General features: G+C 39.7%; 1 protein-coding gene across 1 annotated transcript in view; it reads right to left on the reverse strand.

The window, feature by feature from the left end:
• Nucleotides 1-20008, reverse strand: part of LOC122803571 (arachidonate 5-lipoxygenase activating protein) — a 268434-nt gene that overhangs the window by 41669 nt on the left and 206757 nt on the right. The window contains exon 3 of the mRNA XM_044073244.1: nucleotides 13625-13695. Coding sequence (XP_043929179.1) covers nucleotides 13625-13695 — 71 coding nt within the window. The remainder of the gene's footprint in view (nucleotides 1-13624; nucleotides 13696-20008) is intronic.

A 20008-nucleotide genomic window follows, 5' to 3' on the forward strand; every position in this document is an offset into this window, starting at 1 on the left:
CTGAAGTGTAAAAACAAACTCATTCATCCAGCAGCTAGCTAGATAACAAATTCAGAGCAAGTAAATCAACAGAACAGACAATGAGAAGCAAAATGCACTTTGTTCAAAATAAGCACAAGGAAGGTAATAAATAATTCATGATATCAACAATGTACTTCAGACTGCTTATAGAAGTGTGATTATTCATAAACGTTAGCTGAGTGGCACCAGATGCAAAGATTAACACTTCTGAGGCAAAAGTGAGGATGCCAAGTGTTGCTTGAGCTCTGTGAAATAAGCCAAGAGCTGCTCAATTATGCTGAATTTATAAAGGCACTAAAACAAGGTAATCCTACTAATAAGCCCTCTGCCCCCAAAAAATGACTGCTTTCAGGACTCTGTAGTGTGTTTCCTAACTCAGGTAGACCAGGCTACAACCTACTGCCACTAGATGGAAAATACTTAGTTCTCTTGATGTAAAAACACAGGAATGAGCTTGCTGGACTGTAAAAATGCACCACTTTATCCAACCACTAGCTAGAAAATGAATTCAAACCAGCTAAATCAGCAGAATGGACAATGATAGGCAAATGGCACTTTTTTCAGAATAAGCACAAAGAAAGGCAGAAAATAATTTAAGATATAAACAGCAGTGTAGAATTGGTGAAACTTTCAATCTCAACTTACACTAAGAGTGGGCAGGTCAAAAAATCACAAAGTTTAAAAATCAGAGAAAGTAATGCAAGAGTGAGTAGTAAAAATCACCAGCAGGGAAGTCAACAATGCTTGTGTTTGTTGCAGGCCTTGAGTCTTATCAGAGAAGGCAAGGCCACAGATATACTCTGCGCATTTAAATATCACTCAAGAAACAAAATAACCAATGACAAACAATTGAAGTGTGAAGCTTATGTAATTTAAATGCCTATTGGCTACAAAGAACAAAACCACAAGGCTAAACAGATTTCTCAAAACAGAACAAAATGCAACAGGAAGATGTAATACAGAAAACAACTATATCAGTTTAATCAACTATATTTCAGACACAAACATTAGACGACTACTTTCCTTGCTTCTTTGTTTCAAATCACCAGCAGGGAGTCAGCACTGCTTGTAGCTGTTGCATGCCTTGAGTCTTATTGGTAGTTTTTTTGGGAGGAGAGAGAAAGCTGGGGGTGAACAGTAGTAGTTTAGTTTTTTTTCTTTTTTGGATTCAGGAGGAGTAGTGAGTTGTCAAGCAAGTTTTTGTGAAGGAGAAGGATTCCTAGTGAGTGTTTGATGCATGGGTAGTGTCCTAGCAGCACATATTAATTAACATCTGTAACCAGGGGAAGAAGTGTGAATATTATTGATTTGCTAGGTGAGATGCTGTATGCATTTTATAACTATATTAAAGATTGTAATACTGAACCTTGCAGTACATCTGCTATTTCCCGAGAAGCTGACAGATCATAAGCCACAGGTATGCAACATAATGGTGGCTGTTAACTTTTAAGCTAGTTTGCTGTATTCATGGTGAAGTCACGTTCCTCAAGTCTAAGCAATAGTATGTGATGGAATACTGCATCAAATGCTTTGGATAGGTCCAAAAATAGATGCAGATGCAAAAGAATGCAGCATGGATAACATATAATGGGCAGAAGAGGTACACAAATGTGCCATACCAGTAGATGTTACCACATGTTCCTAAAACATATCATAGAGTCATGTGAGTCTAGGATGGCAGCATAGCTGAACATAAGGCACACAAAGGCATGAAGGGAACAGAACATACAGAAGCTATATTAATAAGTATAACACAGCCTGCTATCTGTGTGTACCTAACTATAACTTAACTAACTGCATAAGTGAATAAATGTTGGAGTAATTGTTTAACTATGAATATAAACTATTTTTTAATATTACTTATTACCTGAAATGTGGAGACATTCTTAACAGGTAGTGCACTTGCCTTTCAAACTAGAAGAAGTATATTCTTCATCTGTAACTATGTAATTTTTAATTGCTATGTTGATCAAATTGTTAATTGCTATGTAAATCCAATGTAACTGCTGTCTGTATATTTTAACTGTGGAGCTTTTCTCCCCAGGCCTCCACTGAAAATTGACCTACGCCCAGTCGGACACTCCCAGTCAACAAATGTAAGTAAATAAATGAATAAAAGACCAGAAGGCTGTTGGTTGAGGAGTGCTGCATTCTTGAGTCTGATGTTCTTTGGATAAGATGTTAAACCAAGGGTCAGCTGCTTAAGTTGGTGTTAGCTCAGGTGGATGTAAAAGATCCCACGGTACTTATCAAAAAGATTATGAGAAGTTCCCTGATGCCCTGGGCAGATTTCCATAGTAGCATAAATACCACATTGGGTCTTCCCTAAAAAGAGGCCACTAGTCTAGTAGAACTAGCCCAGTCAATAAAGGATAAATAAAACAGATAAATAAATTGTTGCTTGGAGGGCCATTTCTTAAAGTTGTACTACTTGATATAGAGTAGATTGAACTATCTAGTCACAGTAACCAGGCGGAAGGAGGAAATCTAACAAGGGGTGTTATGCAGTATGACCAGGGTAAGTATGAGGCAGGCTGCAGGCTGGAGAAGTTGTTTGACCGCAACTGAGCTACAAAATATAAGTATTTTTTGATTATTTTAACAGAGTACTGTTTTTATAATTTAATATATATAAAGCACTTTGTCTATTCAGAATCTTCAGAAATCTTTTTCTGTTTAAAAACTGTCATAGCTTGTTGTCTTAGGCTATTGTATAAACTGAAACATTTACTCTGTGTAATTATCTCTTGGCTAGTGGGGGCTGGTTCTTTTGTGTTCTTGTAAAAAAAGTTGTTGTTCTGGTCTTTGGTGCAGGCTGGAGAAGTTGTTTGACCGCAACTGAGCTACAAAATATAAGTATTTTTTGATTTTAACAGATTACTGTTTTTATAATTTAATATATATAAAGCACTTTGTCTATTCAGAATCTTCAGAAATCTTTTTCTGTTTAAAAACTGTCATAGCTTGTTGTCTTAGGCTATTGTATAAACTGAAACATTTACTCTGTGTAATTATCTCTTGGCTAGTGGGGGCTGGTTCTTTTGTGTTCTTGTAAAAAAGTTGTTGTTCTGGTCTTTGGTGCAGGCTGGAGAAGTTGTTTGACCGCAACTGAGCTACAAAATATAAGTATTTTTGATTATTTTAACAGATTACTGTTTTATAATTTAATATATATAAAGCACTTTGTCTATTCAGAATCTTCAGAAATCTTTTTCTGTTTAAAACTGTCATAGCTTGTTGTCTTAGGCTATTGTATAAACTGAAACATTTACTCTGTGTAATTATCTCTTGGCTAGTGGGGCTGGTTCTTTTGTGTTCTTGTAAAAAAAGTTGTTGTTCTGGTCTTTGGTGCAGGCTGGAGAAGTTGTTTGACCGAACTGAGCTACAAAATATAAGTATTTTTGATTATTTTAACAGATTACTGTTTTATAATTTAATATATATAAAGCACTTTGTCTATTCAGAATCTTCAGAAATCTTTTTCTGTTTAAAACTGTCATAGCTTGTTGTCTTAGGCTATTGTATAAACTGAAACATTTACTCTGTGTAATTATCTCTTGGCTAGTGGGGGCTGGTTCTTTTGTGTTCTTGTAAAAAAAGTTGTTGTTCTGGTCTTTGGTGCAGGCTGGAGAAGTTGTTTGACCGCAACTGAGCTACAAAATATAAGTATTTTTGATTATTTTAACAGATTACTGTTTTTATAATTTAATATATATAAAGCACTTTGTCTATTCAGAATCTTCAGAAATCTTTTTCTGTTTAAAACTGTCATAGCTTGTTGTCTTAGGCTATTGTATAAACTGAAACATTTACTCTGTGTAATTATCTCTTGGCTAGTGGGGCTGGTTCTTTTGTGTTCTTGTAAAAAAAAGTTGTTGTTCTGGTCTTTGGTGCAGGCTGGAGAAGTTGTTTGACCGCAACTGAGCTACAAAATATAAGTATTTTTGATTATTTTAACAGATTACTGTTTTTATAATTTAATATATATAAAGCACTTTGTCTATTCAGAATCTTCAGAAATCTTTTTCTGTTTAAAACTGTCATAGCTTGTTGTCTTAGGCTATTGTATAAACTGAAACATTTACTCTGTGTAATTATCTCTTGGCTAGTGGGGGCTGGTTCTTTTGTGTTCTTGTAAAAAAAGTTGTTGTTCTGGTCTTTGGTGCAGGCTGGAGAAGTTGTTTGACCGCAACTGAGCTACAAAATATAAGTATTTTTGATTATTTTAACAGATTACTGTTTTTATAATTTAATATATATAAAGCACTTTGTCTATTCAGAATCTTCAGAAATCTTTTTCTGTTTAAAACTGTCATAGCTTGTTGTCTTAGGCTATTGTATAAACTGAAACATTTACTCTGTGTAATTATCTCTTGGCTAGTGGGGCTGGTTCTTTTGTGTTCTTGTAAAAAAAGTTGTTGTTCTGGTCTTTGGTGCAGGCTGGAGAAGTTGTTTGACCGCAACTGAGCTACAAAATATAAGTATTTTTTGATTATTTTAACAGATTACTGTTTTATAATTTAATATATATAAAGCACTTTGTCTATTCAGAATCTTCAGAAATCTTTTTCTGTTTAAAACTGTCATAGCTTGTTGTCTTAGGCTATTGTATAAACTGAAACATTTACTCTGTGTAATTATCTCTTGGCTAGTGGGGGCTGGTTCTTTTGTGTTCTTGTAAAAAAAGTTGTTGTTCTGGTCTTTGGTGCAGGCTGGAGAAGTTGTTTGACCGCAACTGAGCTACAAAATATAAGTATTTTTTGATTATTTTAACAGATTACTGTTTTTATAATTTAATATATATAAAGCACTTTGTCTATTCAGAATCTTCAGAAATCTTTTTCTGTTTAAAACTGTCATAGCTTGTTGTCTTAGGCTATTGTATAAACTGAAACATTTACTCTGTGTAATTATCTCTTGGCTAGTGGGGGCTGGTTCTTTTGTGTTCTTGTAAAAAAAGTTGTTGTTCTGGTCTTTGGTGCAGGCTGGAGAAGTTGTTTGACCGCAACTGAGCTACAAAATATAAGTATTTTTTGATTATTTTAACAGATTACTGTTTTTATAATTTAATATATATAAAGCACTTTGTCTATTCAGAATCTTCAGAAATCTTTTTCTGTTTAAAACTGTCATAGCTTGTTGTCTTAGGCTATTGTATAAACTGAAACATTTACTCTGTGTAATTATCTCTTGGCTAGTGGGGGCTGGTTCTTTTGTGTTCTTGTAAAAAAAGTTGTTGTTCTGGTCTTTGGTGCAGGCTGGAGAAGTTGTTTGACCGCAACTGAGCTACAAAATATAAGTATTTTTGATTATTTTAACAGATTACTGTTTTTATAATTTAATATATATAAAGCACTTTGTCTATTCAGAATCTTCAGAAATCTTTTTCTGTTTAAAACTGTCATAGCTTGTTGTCTTAGGCTATTGTATAAACTGAAACATTTACTCTGTGTAATTATCTCTTGGCTAGTGGGGGCTGGTTCTTTTGTGTTCTTGTAAAAAAAAGTTGTTGTTCTGGTCTTTGGTGCAGGCTGGAGAAGTTGTTTGACCGCAACTGAGCTACAAAATATAAGTATTTTTTGATTATTTTAACAGATTACTGTTTTTATAATTTAATATATATAAAGCACTTTGTCTATTCAGAATCTTCAGAAATCTTTTTCTGTTTAAAAACTGTCATAGCTTGTTGTCTTAGGCTATTGTATAAACTGAAACATTTACTCTGTGTAATTATCTCTTGGCTAGTGGGGCTGGTTCTTTTGTGTTCTTGTAAAAAAAAGTTGTTGTTCTGGTCTTTGGTGCAGGCTGGAGAAGTTGTTTGACCGCAACTGAGCTACAAAATATAAGTATTTTTTGATTATTTTAACAGATTACTGTTTTTATAATTTAATATATATAAAGCACTTTGTCTATTCAGAATCTTCAGAAATCTTTTTCTGTTTAAAACTGTCATAGCTTGTTGTCTTAGGCTATTGTATAAACTGAAACATTTACTCTGTGTAATTATCTCTTGGCTAGTGGGGGCTGGTTCTTTTGTGTTCTTGTAAAAAAGTTGTTGTTCTGGTCTTTGGTGCAGGCTGGAGAAGTTGTTTGACCGCAACTGAGCTACAAAATATAAGTATTTTTGATTATTTTAACAGATTACTGTTTTTATAATTTAATATATATAAAGCACTTTGTCTATTCAGAATCTTCAGAAATCTTTTTCTGTTTAAAACTGTCATAGCTTGTTGTCTTAGGCTATTGTATAAACTGAAACATTTACTCTGTGTAATTATCTCTTGGCTAGTGGGGGCTGGTTCTTTTGTGTTCTTGTAAAAAAAGTTGTTGTTCTGGTCTTTGGTGCAGGCTGGAGAAGTTGTTTGACCGCAACTGAGCTACAAAATATAAGTATTTTTGATTATTTTAACAGATTACTGTTTTTATAATTTAATATATATAAAGCACTTTGTCTATTCAGAATCTTCAGAAATCTTTTTCTGTTTAAAATCTGTCATAGCTTGTTGTCTTAGGCTATTGTATAAACTGAAACATTTACTCTGTGTAATTATCTCTTGGCTAGTGGGGGCTGGTTCTTTTGTGTTCTTGTAAAAAAAAGTTGTTGTTCTGGTCTTTGGTGCAGGCTGGAGAAGTTGTTTGACCGCAACTGAGCTACAAAATATAAGTATTTTTGATTATTTTAACAGATTACTGTTTTTATAATTTAATATATATAAAGCACTTTGTCTATTCAGAATCTTCAGAAATCTTTTTCTGTTTAAAAACTGTCATAGCTTGTTGTCTTAGGCTATTTCGTCCCACCCTCCCTCCCTGTTGGTGTCTTGCTCTTATACTTGGTGGCTTTGCAGTTGCCCGCCCCTACTGTGACACACCTCCCAGTCTAGTGTCATTAGCTCATTCTTCTTAATACAGAGAGAACATTTGATAAGGCCTTCTGTTCCTCCTTTTTACCTTTTCAAAAAGTAAAACAAAACTTTTTTTTTCTTTTTTGCCTGAACCTTCTTGTGTTCTGACTGTCCTTCTCAAACATATTGGAAATATACAGTATATTTCAGAGCATTTGTTATAACTGTATTTGCTATAACCGATTTAAGTATTTTTTCTGGCTTTTGAATATTTACTGCTTAGCGACTGCATCTTAGCCTGTTTATACAGCTCTGCATTCTATTTAAACTGTTTTTGTGTTGATTAACTGTTTTGCACTCTTAAAAAGTTATTTGTTGCTTAATTTTACCTGTAGGCTAACACACTCAAGTGTGCTAGCCACTTAAAAGCATTTATAGCATTTACTGTCTGTTTTTTTCCTTGTCTCTGTAAAAAAAAAAAAAAAAAAAAAAATCTCTTGTTTTCCCACCTTACTGAACTAGAGTAGTCCAGTTTCAGAGTTGCTGATCCCTGGGCTTTGTTTTTAGTTCCTGTTACTGATCCATTGCCTTATTAGGAAGGAGGAAGTTTCTTTGCTTACCAGTGGGAGTGGGAAACACTGAGCAGCCTTTTTGTCCGAATTGGTGAAGTTTCAGCCAGAAACTAGTAGTCTATTGGTCGTTTTGGGCCAATTCCTAGCTCCTTTCAGCCCCTGCTATAAAACACGCTAAACACATGTTTTCCAGCTTGTACCAACTCTGCACAGATCCTTGTGGTGGCCTGCAGAGTGATCCAAGCAGCAGAGAGCTAAAAGAGTGACTTTCTACCAGATATAAGTATTTTTGTGGCTTTCCCACTGTTATTAAGCTAGCGACTGCATTTCGCCTGTTTTACTGCTACTTTAAGTGATTTCTGCATTTTACACTGTTTATTGCACTTTAAGTTACTAATTGTTGCAAATTGTTTCTGTAGGCTACACACTAAAGTGCGCTAGCCGATTTACAGCATTTATAGCATTTACTGTCTGTTTTTTTCCTTATCTCTGTAATAAAACAAAAATCTCTTGTTTTCCCACTTTACTGAACTAGAGTAGTCCAGTTTCAGAGTTGCTGATCCCTGGGCTTTGTTTTTAGTTCCTGTTACTGATCCATTGCCTTATTAGGAAGGAGGGAAGTTTCTTTGCTTACCAGTGGGAGTGGGAAGCACTGAGCTGCCTTTTGTCCGATTTGGTGAAGTTTCAGCCAGAAACTAGTAGTCCATTGGTCGTTTTGGGCCAATTCCTAGCTCCCTTCAGCCCCTGCTATAAAACACGCTAAACTGTACTGCTGATCTAACCAGCATATCCTATAACTGAAAGTTCATCTCTACTTGATTCCCAAGTAGACTATTCTCTATCTGTAAAGCCTAGCACTTACTCCTACAGTACTTGCACCTTGATAAAGCACTCTTATTATAGATAGTACCCCACCAGCCCAAAACCCACTTCCCCGGAGTCCTTTGAAAGTTCTTTATCTACTACTTCTAGTATGTCGAGGGATCAGTTGCTAGTGTCCTCTCCAGCTCAACTGGTGAACCTGGGAATATTGAGGCAATGTTACAATTGCCTCATGTACACAGACAATCCTCTCCTTCTCCCACAAAACACAAATACATGCGAGAGATGCAACTATACGGCCAAACTGGAGGCTGAGCTCTCTCAACATAGGACTGGCAAGACCAGACAGGAGGAGAAGGCAACCACACACAATACATACCCAGTCACACATGGTACCATCACAACTTCAAATCATACACATACTCACACAAAGACATACTCGGAGGCTCTGGTCAAAAATTTACCAAAACAGCAGAGGCCACCAAAGCAGACACCCAAACAACTACCACCTCACGACCCAACACATGCAACATATAGACCACACAGTCAGAGTGTCAAACAGTCACAGCCCTTAAGGCCAAACAAAATGCCAGACACACTTGTCATTGGTGATTCCATAGTCAGACACACTGGCGTCCGCTCACCAGACTGAGTAAGGAGAAGGTCACAGTAAGCTGCCTGTCGGGCGCTAGAATCCGCCACATAACGCAAGCACTCAGGTCTCTCAACAGCAGGTACAAGTACGACTCAGTCATTGTCCACGCTGGTGTCAACGACCTGAGGCGTACCTCCTTGGACTACATGAAAAGGGACGTCGAGGAGCTCTCTGATTATGTAGCCCAGGCAGGTATGACCCTGACCTTGAGCAGTATCCTACCTTCACCTAGAATGATGCCACAATACAGTGATAAGATGATCAGCTTTAATAATTGGCTTAAATTCTGGTGTCATTCAAAGGGGATCCAATGTCTGTCTGCCTGGGATGACATGCTGGACAAGCCACGCTGCTTCAAGGGACGGCTTGCACCTGTCACCCTGGGCTTCCGGATATTGGCAAAGGCTCTTGCCACCCCATAGTGCCTTTTTAGGCAAGGCTCAAATTCTAAACCTACCACCCTAGAACACCAAAAGGAAAAAACTAAGGGTAATGCTGCTCAATGCCAGAAGTCTCAATCTCAAGATGCACGCACTCGAGGCCCTTCTCAATATGGAGAACATCGATGTCTGTGCTGTGACAGAAACCTGGTTCAAGGCTCCTGAGAGCACCCCAGCACTAACAGGTTTCACCTCATATCATGTTCCGGCCCCAAAATCCGGACAACACCAAGAAAGAAGGAGGGGTGTCCATATTCATAAAGGACACCCACACCTCAAGGTTGGTGGCAACGCACGATGCATCTGAGACCATCCAGGTGCAATTAACCATAGGCAAGACTGCTCTGCAATTTGTAGCATGTTACAGGCCACCCTCTCAAACTCAGGAACCTCACATGGCCTTCCTGAAAACATTGGAGGGATAAATGTATCTCCAAACACCATCATACTAGGTGACTTCAACTACCCTAATATAGACTGGGAACACTACTCAAGCCCGAACACTCTAACCCAAAGATTCCTGGAGTTCATAAACTCAAATGCCATGGAACAACTAGTCACCATCCCCACAAGAGGTGAAAACATACTTGATCTCATCATCACGAACATGGGATCAAAATGTTCAACACCGAAGTATACCCCTCACTGGTGAGATCAGATCATAAACTAATCTCGCTGGAGGTCCTCATCCCGCCCCACCTGAAACAAAAAGACCACAGTGAAAAACTTCTCAAAAGCCGATTTCACACTTCTAAAACTAGTGTGGTCTCCTTTAAGGCCCCTGAGCCAGTGGTAAACATTACTCAAACCGCTGAATCACTTACAAATGCCTTCTACCAGCACCTACAGGACTGCATGGATCAGGCAATCCCAAACAAAACTAAGACTCTCTGTACCAAAGGCAAGCGTCCAGTCTGGTGGACCCCAGCCATAAACAAGCTCTACAACAAAAGGAGGAAGCTACTACAAGATAGAGCAAAATCCTTGAAAGGTAAGACACCTTTGATCATTATAAGTAAAAACTAAGAGCTCTCATAAAATCATCCAAGGCAAATTTTGAGAGAAAAATCGCCAAGGACTCTAAAGACAATCATAAGGCCTTCTTTAGCTATGTTAGAAACCTAGGAGGAAACTCCCAGATATGCTCAGAATTAGTTCAAAATGATGTGAAAATTACTGAACCTACACACATTGCTAACATACTGGCTGACAGGTTCAGTGCAAACTTCTCCCCCTCCCCAAAGGAGAGATATCTATTCCAGAGGATTGTAGCCCCCAAACATCTCCAACGCCCAGGTGAGAACTGCCCTCACTAAGGCAAAAACACAGCATCCATGGGACGGATGGTGTCCCCGGCTGTGTGCTTCATGAACTCAACGAGGAATTAAACCCACAGTTAGGACAGCTGTTTAATCTTAGCCTCACCTCAGGATACGCACCCAAGGAGTGGCGCACGGCGACTGTGGTCCCACTTCATAAGGCGGTGCCTCCACAGACCCTGGAAATTACCGCCCCATTAGCTTGACAAGCCTTATCTGCAAAGCCATGGAGAGGATCATAATGGAACTCATAAATAAAGACATAGGGAACTTGCAGACTTTGGATCCAACCCAGTTTGGCTTTGTCAAAGGCAGATCCTGCCTCTTAAACTTGGTTGACTTTTTCGAGACAGTCACCAAGGCCATTGATGAGGAAAGGCAGTCCATACAGCCTACCTCGACCTGGCAAAGGCCTTGACACAATACCCCACTCAGGTATCATCGAAAAACTCATCAGCTTGAATGTAAACCCATACATCACAAGATGGGTTGCAAACTGGCTAGCGACAGAACCCACAGGGTCAGAGTTGCTGGAGCCATGTCAGACTCAAAGCCTGTCACAAGTGGTGTCCCACAGGGCTCAGTCCTGGGTCCACTCTTGTTCGGCATCTACTTTTCTGAAGTACAAGCAAACACAGAAGGGTTATGGCTGACAAAGTTTGCAGATGACTGCAAACTGGGCGCCATAGTCGAAAACACATCTGACACAGATATCCTCCAGAAGGGCCTCACAGAAACGGATAACTGGTGCCAGAGCCATGGCCTGAAGTTAAACGCCAAAAATGCATAGTCATACCCTTCGGGAAAAACAAGGTTACCCCTAGCTACCATATAGGTGACAATCCACTGAGCACAGAAAAGTCATCAGGGATCTGGGGACCCAAGTTGACAGTAGTCTTTCGTTTGACACTCATGTTGCTAAAGTAGTTAGGAAAACCTTCTATATCGCCCACCTGATCATGAAGGGATTCACATCTAGATCAAGGGAGGTCATCGTCCCCTGTACTCATCACTCATTAGACCTATGATTGAGTACAATGCCCGTTCGAATGTATCTGACCAGACACCTGATGCAGCTTGAAAGGCCCCAAAAGTTCCTCACCAAAAGGATAAAGGGTCTCAAAATATGTCTTATGCTGCCCGACTGAAAGAACTCCAGCTTTATTCAGTCTCATACCGCTTGCTCAGAGGTGACCTGTGCCTGACATATAAGGCCATGTCAAACCCAGATTTGATGAATATGCTTCACCTCAAAAATCTAGATCCCTCAGAACCACAAGGGCGGAGACTTAAACCTTGACACGGTTATAAATAGAACGTGCTGGAGGGACAGATTCATCACCCAGAGACTCCTATGCTGTGGAACAAAATCCCGGTACATGTGAGGCAGAGCACCTCGCTGGCCTTGTTCAAGAGGAATCTTGACCAATGGATGGGAGATCGCAGATATACCCCAGGGATTACTTCAGTGTCACTGCTTGACAGAGGCACAGAAAAATGATAGGCATAGTTTTTATTCAAACTAAAGGGGTGGCGAAAGCCACATAACTATGGGCTAGGCTTATAAATGCCCTTGGGCAGATAGCCTAGTATGAACCTATGAACCTATGAACCTATGAACAAGACTACAGGGGTCAGATGAGGAAGTATGAGAAAGGAGAAGGAGTGCTTGATTTTTGAGCAAGGTCCTTCCCTAGTAACATGAGACATGTGTGACGGACACGGCATTGGTTTCAGTAGTGCTGAGCTGGTCCACAGTAACTCAACGAGTGCCATTCGGCAGAGATGAACAACACTACCACAGAGTTGAGATGAGAAGTGAGAGGCTGATAATTACAATAGGAAAAGAAAATGGAATCCCAGCTCACAATACTCACAAGAGTATAATTATGTTACTAGTGATAACTAAGATATTTTTTTATAAAAATTATTTGAATAATAACTGGGAAGACGGTACATAAGGCCCAAATTCAGTTTTGTAGAGACCACAGATAAGCAGAGCAGCATCATGTCAGTTTGGTAAAGAGTGTAACAAACTGCAACATTTAAACTGGGAATCAAAACTTCTAATCTTCCATAATCAAATAGCAGCCTGCATTCTGATGTGGCACATATATGCATATACACGTGCTTGCACACACACACACTTGCACATAAACACATACACACAAAAGCACATGCATGCAAACATGTAAACTGTTTTGATCTGCACTGCATATTTGGCCTGTGTGTATACCTGCAGGCACACACACACATGTGACACATGCATATTCACGTTTCTAATTATATAATATATGTAAAATAAAATAAAGAATATCTTTTTGAAAAACTGCTGTTCTACAACTGCTCAAGTACCAAGTACTTGAATTCCGCTGTCTCAAAACCAGGGACTTAAGTGTCTTATAGCTCAGGTTGGCTGTTGCTCACTGTGGCACTCAAATATGAGTTCTGGCAACCAGCCACAGGGATGCAGTGCTTCTCTCACTAACTGAAATACCAGCTCAGGCAAGCAGCTGTGGGGAGGAAGTGGGAAGGCGTTTAAGATTAGGGAGCATAATGGGGATTTTAGGGTTAGGTAGCAGAAAGGAAGTTTTAGGAAGTGGGAAGGGAGTTTTAGGGTTAGGGGGTATTTGTGGAATTTTGGTTTAGGGAGGGGGGTGGAGTTTTACATTGAAGGAGGGGAATGGATTTTTAGAGTTAGGGAGCAGGAAGGGGGTTTTAAGGTTAGAGTTAGGATTCTGGAAGGGCAATGGGAGCTATGTATTTACAGGGGATTAGGTTAGAGGGAGTACAGGCACTTGATTATTTGGGCAAGAGGCACTGAGTAAGTGTATTGTGAGCATATAGCATGCAAGCGCTTGTAGTAGATCCTTGAAAGACCATTAACCAGTTAACAAAGAACATCATTGTAAATCTTGGGTCTAAAACAGAATAATTACAGGTACCTTACCTTGGCTGCAGAAAAGTCCAGCACCCCAAAGCCCAACTAGAAATGTCGGGTATGCATCAGTACAGTTTTGACTAAAAAAAAAAAAAAAAAAAAAATTGTATGAGTTAAATGAAAAATCAGATAGAATGTTTTTGTTACTTCTATATATTCTTTTTCAAATGTATTTTTTGCAGTAGCACATGATACATATTTTCTGAATGCTTTATATAGTACAGGTACTTAAGTCCTACTTACCTGTAACAATAGATGTTTGAATTTCACACTGCCTCATTTGCATATGGGTTCTAGCTTGCAGTTTTTCAGAGCTCAGAATTTTCTCCTCTGACTCCCTGTGACATGGGATCAGCCAAACCCCTCTCACCAGAAACAAGAATTGCCTGAAACCAAACAATTCTCATCCAGAAAACACAAACACAAATAACCACAGTCAACCAACAATACAGGTAAGTAGGACTTATGCAACTGTACTATGTTCATCATTCACACTGCCACAGTGGCATATGGGTAGATTCCCAAAGCTCACCCTACCTGGGAAGCGGAAGAATAAGGATCCAGGAGCCCTGGAGAATGGTCCTCATAAAGCCTGCTCTGGAACTCAAGAAAGAAGCCAGTTTGTAGTGCTTTGTAAAGGACCAGGTTACTGCCTCAAGAATGCTTCTAGAGTCCACTTCTTTCCAATATGCCACCAAAGAGGATAGAGCTCTGGTGGCATGCACCTTAACCTTGCCTTGAATAGATTTACCATGGTGGGAGTAACAAAAACAGAAGCAGAGGACAACCAATGAGCAATCTTTTTTTTAGAGCTAGGTTGACCCTTCTTAATCCTAGAATAGGAAATAAACAGCTGTTCAGCTTTACTTAGGTTCATAGATTAGTACTAGGCTAACTGCCCTTGCAATCCATTTTTTAAACCTAGCCAATTATCCCTTGTGAGAATCAAACCCTGTACCTTGTGTTTGTAAGGCAAATACCTTAACCATTAGGCCACCCATCCAACCCCTGAAGGACTTTGTTATGCCACAGTAGTACCTGAGCTGTATGTGCACATCCAAGATGTGCAAAACCTTCTCCGCCTTGTCTTTAGGTTCCAGAAAGAAAATTAGGAGATCAATGGCTTGATTCAGAGTAAATTCAGAAACAACTTTTTGCATGAAAGATATATTTGTGTGTAAAACAGCCCTATTCTTGTAGAAAATCAGATAACGATGGCCCACCATGAGAGCTTCCAGCTCACAGAATCACCTTGCAGATGTCAGAAAAATAAGCAAAACAGTTTTCTAAGTGATGAACTCTAAACCAGCTTGAAAGTCAGGTTCAAAGGGAGACAAGGTCAATTTTTCAAAAACAAAGCTAAGATCCCAAGGAGGAGGAATTTGCTTTCGAAGGGGTTTCAAATGCAACACTCCTTTCATAAACTGTTTGAACACAAAAAGAGATGAAAGAGGGACATCCATGGACAGACAAGCTGATGATGGGAATTGAAAGATGCATAATATAAGCCATCACTGAGTAGCTCACATACAAATATTTCAAAGGTAATTACAATGCTAACTCCATTTTAAGCCTAGCCAATTTCCCTTTCAAACATACCTCTGTACTGCTCAGATTTTTTGCAGACTGTCCAAATTTTTGAGGACTGAAGTCACTAAATAATGACATATATATATATATATATATATATATATATATATATATATATATATATATATATTTATATTTAAATTTCAGACTTCGTATCTTTCAAAAAATACATGCTAACATAAATCTTGTTACTCTAGCAACTTTCTAAGTTTATAAGAACTATATTTAAAACCTATTCTTATTTTCAGGCCTTTGCCCCCCATTAGGACTTTTCCTGATTTCTTGCACTAAGAAACTAACAGGTATGCTTTCAAATGTGAGCAACAAACCCTGTACCCTGTGTCTATGAAGTAAACACCTTAACTATTATGCCAAACCCCACTGTATTCCCACTGATCCCTCAGGAAATATTCATAGCCGGCCATAAATTTCTTCGACCTATAAAACTTCATCAGCAACTTATCTCAAGCTGCCCGTTTTGTGTACAGACAGGTTTCTCCTCAATTTGTCACCCCTCCCCCATTTAAAACATTTTGTGAAAATGGTGTGCAATAGTGTCTTTAGGGGATGGTAGCTATTAGCTGAGTAACCTGGGTACAGATCAAGTTTTTCTACTCTATGAAAACACTTTGCTATAAACTTATCCAAAAAGATAAAGACGTATATATAAAATAAAACCTTTGCACCATTCTTAACATATTTCAACCTTCTCTGAAGATAATTCTGTGTCCACATGCATTACTCAGCCATTTAACCATGAGATTAGAAAAAAACTGTTTCCCAAAGTACTAACCAGCATTTCTTTTGCAATCACGACAGAAGTTCTGTACCAGTATATACAGATCTCATGCATCTGGTCTTCAGGTCACAAAAATTTGCCCTCAAAAAAACCACCCAGCTCTTTTTTGTAAAGATGTTTATCAATGTATTCATTCATTCATTCAATGTGCTTCCTCAGAGTAGTGAAAAACCTGCCCGTCTGCCTCCATCATAACTATGCTTGCCCTGTGGTCTAAACAATGAGATTGCCTAGAGAATCTCCTCTAATGCTTTTATAGTTTACTTTAATGACTTAATCAAACATTTATGGGCGATATTGAAGTGTATTAACCCACGAGTTAGTTCGCGCAGGAATGGGCGTGGCCTGCTTGATTGACAAGGCGGCAGGCAGAGTTTCAAAATGTAAATACACCATGTTTGACACAGAATCCATGAACACAACGAACTCCATCCTCCTCGAAATTATTACTTTCTCCTTTTTCAGGGGGGCAAGCCCCCCTGCACCCCCCCTGCTGAACAAGTGTTGTGCAACGGTGCTGGTACTGCATACAGTTTCAGCTGTTAATAACAGTATCATTTAGAGAAACAGTTTTGTGGTGTGAACTCTGCCTGATTGACTGACTGAAATGTGATGTACAACAGGCATTTTAGTTTTATGCCCCTAGTAAAACATTTCTTTTTTGATAGTGAATGTCTACAATAAAACATTGGGTTGCTTTCGGCACAGATGCTGAATATTAATTACATTGCAATGTGTCAGGTGGGGTTTGGGCAGGGCTTGCTACTGCGCATCTGGTGGGTTAATACACTTCAATATCACCCATTTATGTACCGAAAAACCCATTTATTCATTTTATAACTTCACTGCCTGTATTTTTTAATACCTAGCCTCAGTTCTTGTATAGTAAAAGCCCAAGTAAGCACTTCACCCTTTCATTATTCCTTTTTTTCATCTCAGTAACTGGATCTTTTAACTATTAACCAATTCTGTCTTACTTTGTACTGTGCATTTTCATCCTACATCTTGTGCCATCAGCATTTATGCTGCTGTCCCTATGTACCTTACCAGTTATGTCCCAAATATTTCCTGATGCTTCTGAAATATTCCTAGAATTCAGTGTGTTATTCATTTCTCCACTGATTTCCTGGCCATTCTAAGGATTCTGTTCTCCTGCTCAAACCCTGTCCTGATAATTTCAGCTTACCAGAAGTGTAGACACAATATTTGGCCCTCTGTTATCGGATAGGCACCAACTAGAAAACCTCTTCCACTTGTAAGCATTTAAGATTTTCTAGTTGCATTTTTTCTTGCCTCCTTCCTTACCTGCTGCATCTCCTTCATGGAACAAGTGCTTAAAAGGTATTAAGATAGAATCATTCAGTTGCAATTGCTCTACGTTGGGGTGCACCAGTCACCCCTGACATTGTGTGAGTAGATCCAGAGTGTGAGGAAGATTGTTGTAATTGCCCATGGCCAATTCCATTAACATTGAAAACCAACTTTGCCTGGGCCAAAAGAAAATCACCATAATGATTTCCGGTATTTTTTTTCGGAATCCTCAAAAGTACATTGGGTATCAGTGGAAAGGGGGTAAATGCATGAAGGAACATTCCTGTCTAAAGGAACAGGAATGCGTCTCTCCTCCAAGCATGGCTGCAAGGATGTCTCAAACAGAATTTTTCAAACTGTCATAGGTTCATAGGTAGGTACTAGGCTATCGGCCCAAGGGCCTATGCAAGCCTAGCCAACAAGGTTCCCTGGCTTACGCCACCCAAGAAAGTTATTTTCCTGTGCTACTGACGAGCAGTGACACAGAAGTGATCCCTGGGGTGTATTTCCTATTTCCCATCCACTCATCAAGATTTTTCTTGAAGAGTGCTAATGAAGAACTTTGATTGACATAGATGGGTAGCCTGTTCCAGAGTATGGGAAGTCTCTGGGATACGAATCTATCCCTCCAGCATGTCCTGTTTATTGTAGTGACAAGGTTTAGGTCCCTAGAGCGTGTAGCTCAGAGGGATTGGGATTTCTTTAGGTGTAGCATGTCCAACAGCTCTGGGTTTGACATAGCTTTATATGTTAGGCAGAGATCACCTCTGAGTAGGTGATATGCTATGGAGTAAAGCTGGAGTTTTTTGAGGCGGTCAGTGTAGGGCATTTGTTTGAGTCCAGTAATCCTCTTTGTGAGGTACTTCTGTGGCCTTTCCAGCTGCTGCAGATGTCTTGTGAGGTACATTCCAAAAGAGGCGTTGTACTCTATAATGGGTCTAATGAGTGATGAGTAGAGGGTAACGATGACCTCTTTTTTCCTGGATGAGAACCCTTTTATGATGAGGTGTGCCACGTAGAAGGACTTCCTGACTACTGTGGCGATGTGACTATCAATGGAGAGACTACTGTCCACCTGGGTCCCAAGGTCTCTTATCATGCATTCAGTGTCAAGAAGATTGCTGCCTATGTGGTAGTTCATGGGTACAGAGTTTTTACCAAAGGGGATGACACTGCACTTTTTGGCATTGAGCTTGAGGCCATGGCTCTGACACCAGGCATCTGTCTCAGAGAGGCCCTTCTGTAGGATGTTCACATCATTTGGGGACTTGACTATGGCTCCTAGTTTGCAGTCATCTGTGAATTGCATTAGCCAGAGGCCTTCTGTGTTAGCCTGTACTTCAGAGAAGTAGATACCAAACAGGAGCAGTCCCAGGACGGAACCCTGTGGTACTCCACTTGTCACTGGTTTGAGGTCAGATTTGGAGACTGCAACTTTTACAGTGTGGGTTCTGTCAGTGAGCCAGTTGGCAACCCATCTTGTGACGAAAGCCTTGGCGAGGTCAAGATAGGCTGTGTGAACCACTTTACCCTCATCTACGGCTTTGGTGACTGCCTCAAAGAAGTCGATCAGGTTCAGGAGGACTGATCTGCCTTTCACAAACCTGAACTGGGTGGGATCCAGAGTTTGGAGGTTACCAATGTCTTTGTTTATGAGTTCCATAATGATATGTTCCATGGCTTTGCAGACCAGGCTCATCAGACTAATAGGTCTATAGTTCCCAGGATCAGTGGTGGCTCCCCCTTTGTGGAGTGTGATAACTGTTGCTGTGTGCCATTCAGTGGGCACAAAGCCTGATGCGAGGCTATTATTGAACATGGTGCTTAAGTGGGGAGCCAGTTCATTCTGAAGTTCGTGTAAAACGCAGCCTGGGATGTTGTCCGGTCCCATGGATGCTGTATTTTTGGCTTTAGAGAGTGCAGCTTTTACCTGCATAGTTGTGATTACAGGGACTCTGCATTCTTCCTGTATAGATGTGGGCCCTTTAGGGGGTGGGGGGTGGGGGTAAAGTTAGCACTGAACCTATCTGCCAGGATGTTGGCAATATCAGTTGGTTCTGTAATTTTCATGCCTTTGTGCTGTAACTCAGAGCAGATCTGGGTGTTGCCATTGAAATTCTTGACATAGCTATAGAATGCTTTGTGGTTTTCCTTGGAATTAGTGGCAATTTTATTTTCGTAGCTAGATTTGCAGGATCTTATAAGGGATCTCAGCTTCTTACTGAGGCTGACCAGGGAGCTCCTCCACTCATGGGGTTTTACTCTCTTTTGCAACAGTTTCTTCCTTCTGTTGTACAATTTGTTTATGGCAGGGGACCACCAGATTGGCTTCCTTTTTTTGGAGGATAGCGTCTTGGTTCTGTTTGGGATAGCACGATCCATGCACTCATGTAGGTGCTTATAGAGCGCATTTGTGTAGGATTCAGCAGTTGTAACTGTATTGTCCATCTGCATGGGTGTCATGAAGTTCACTACTTCTGTCTTAAGAAGCATGAAGTTGGCTTTGGAGAAATTTCTTACTGTGGTTTCCTTAATGGGGGGTGGAGGTGGGATGTGGATATCGAGGATGATTAGCTTATGGTCGGATCGGACCAACGAGGAGTTGACTTCAGGTGTGGAACACCGGTCACTCATGTTGGTAATGACTAGGTCTAGGATATTGTTGCCCCTGGTGGGGGTGTGGATAAGTTGAT

Source organism: Protopterus annectens, chromosome 5.part1 (assembly GCF_019279795.1).
Source record: "Protopterus annectens isolate FY-2018-M chromosome 5.part1, PAN1.0, whole genome shotgun sequence".
Lineage (NCBI taxonomy): Eukaryota > Metazoa > Chordata > Ceratodontiformes > Protopteridae > Protopterus > Protopterus annectens.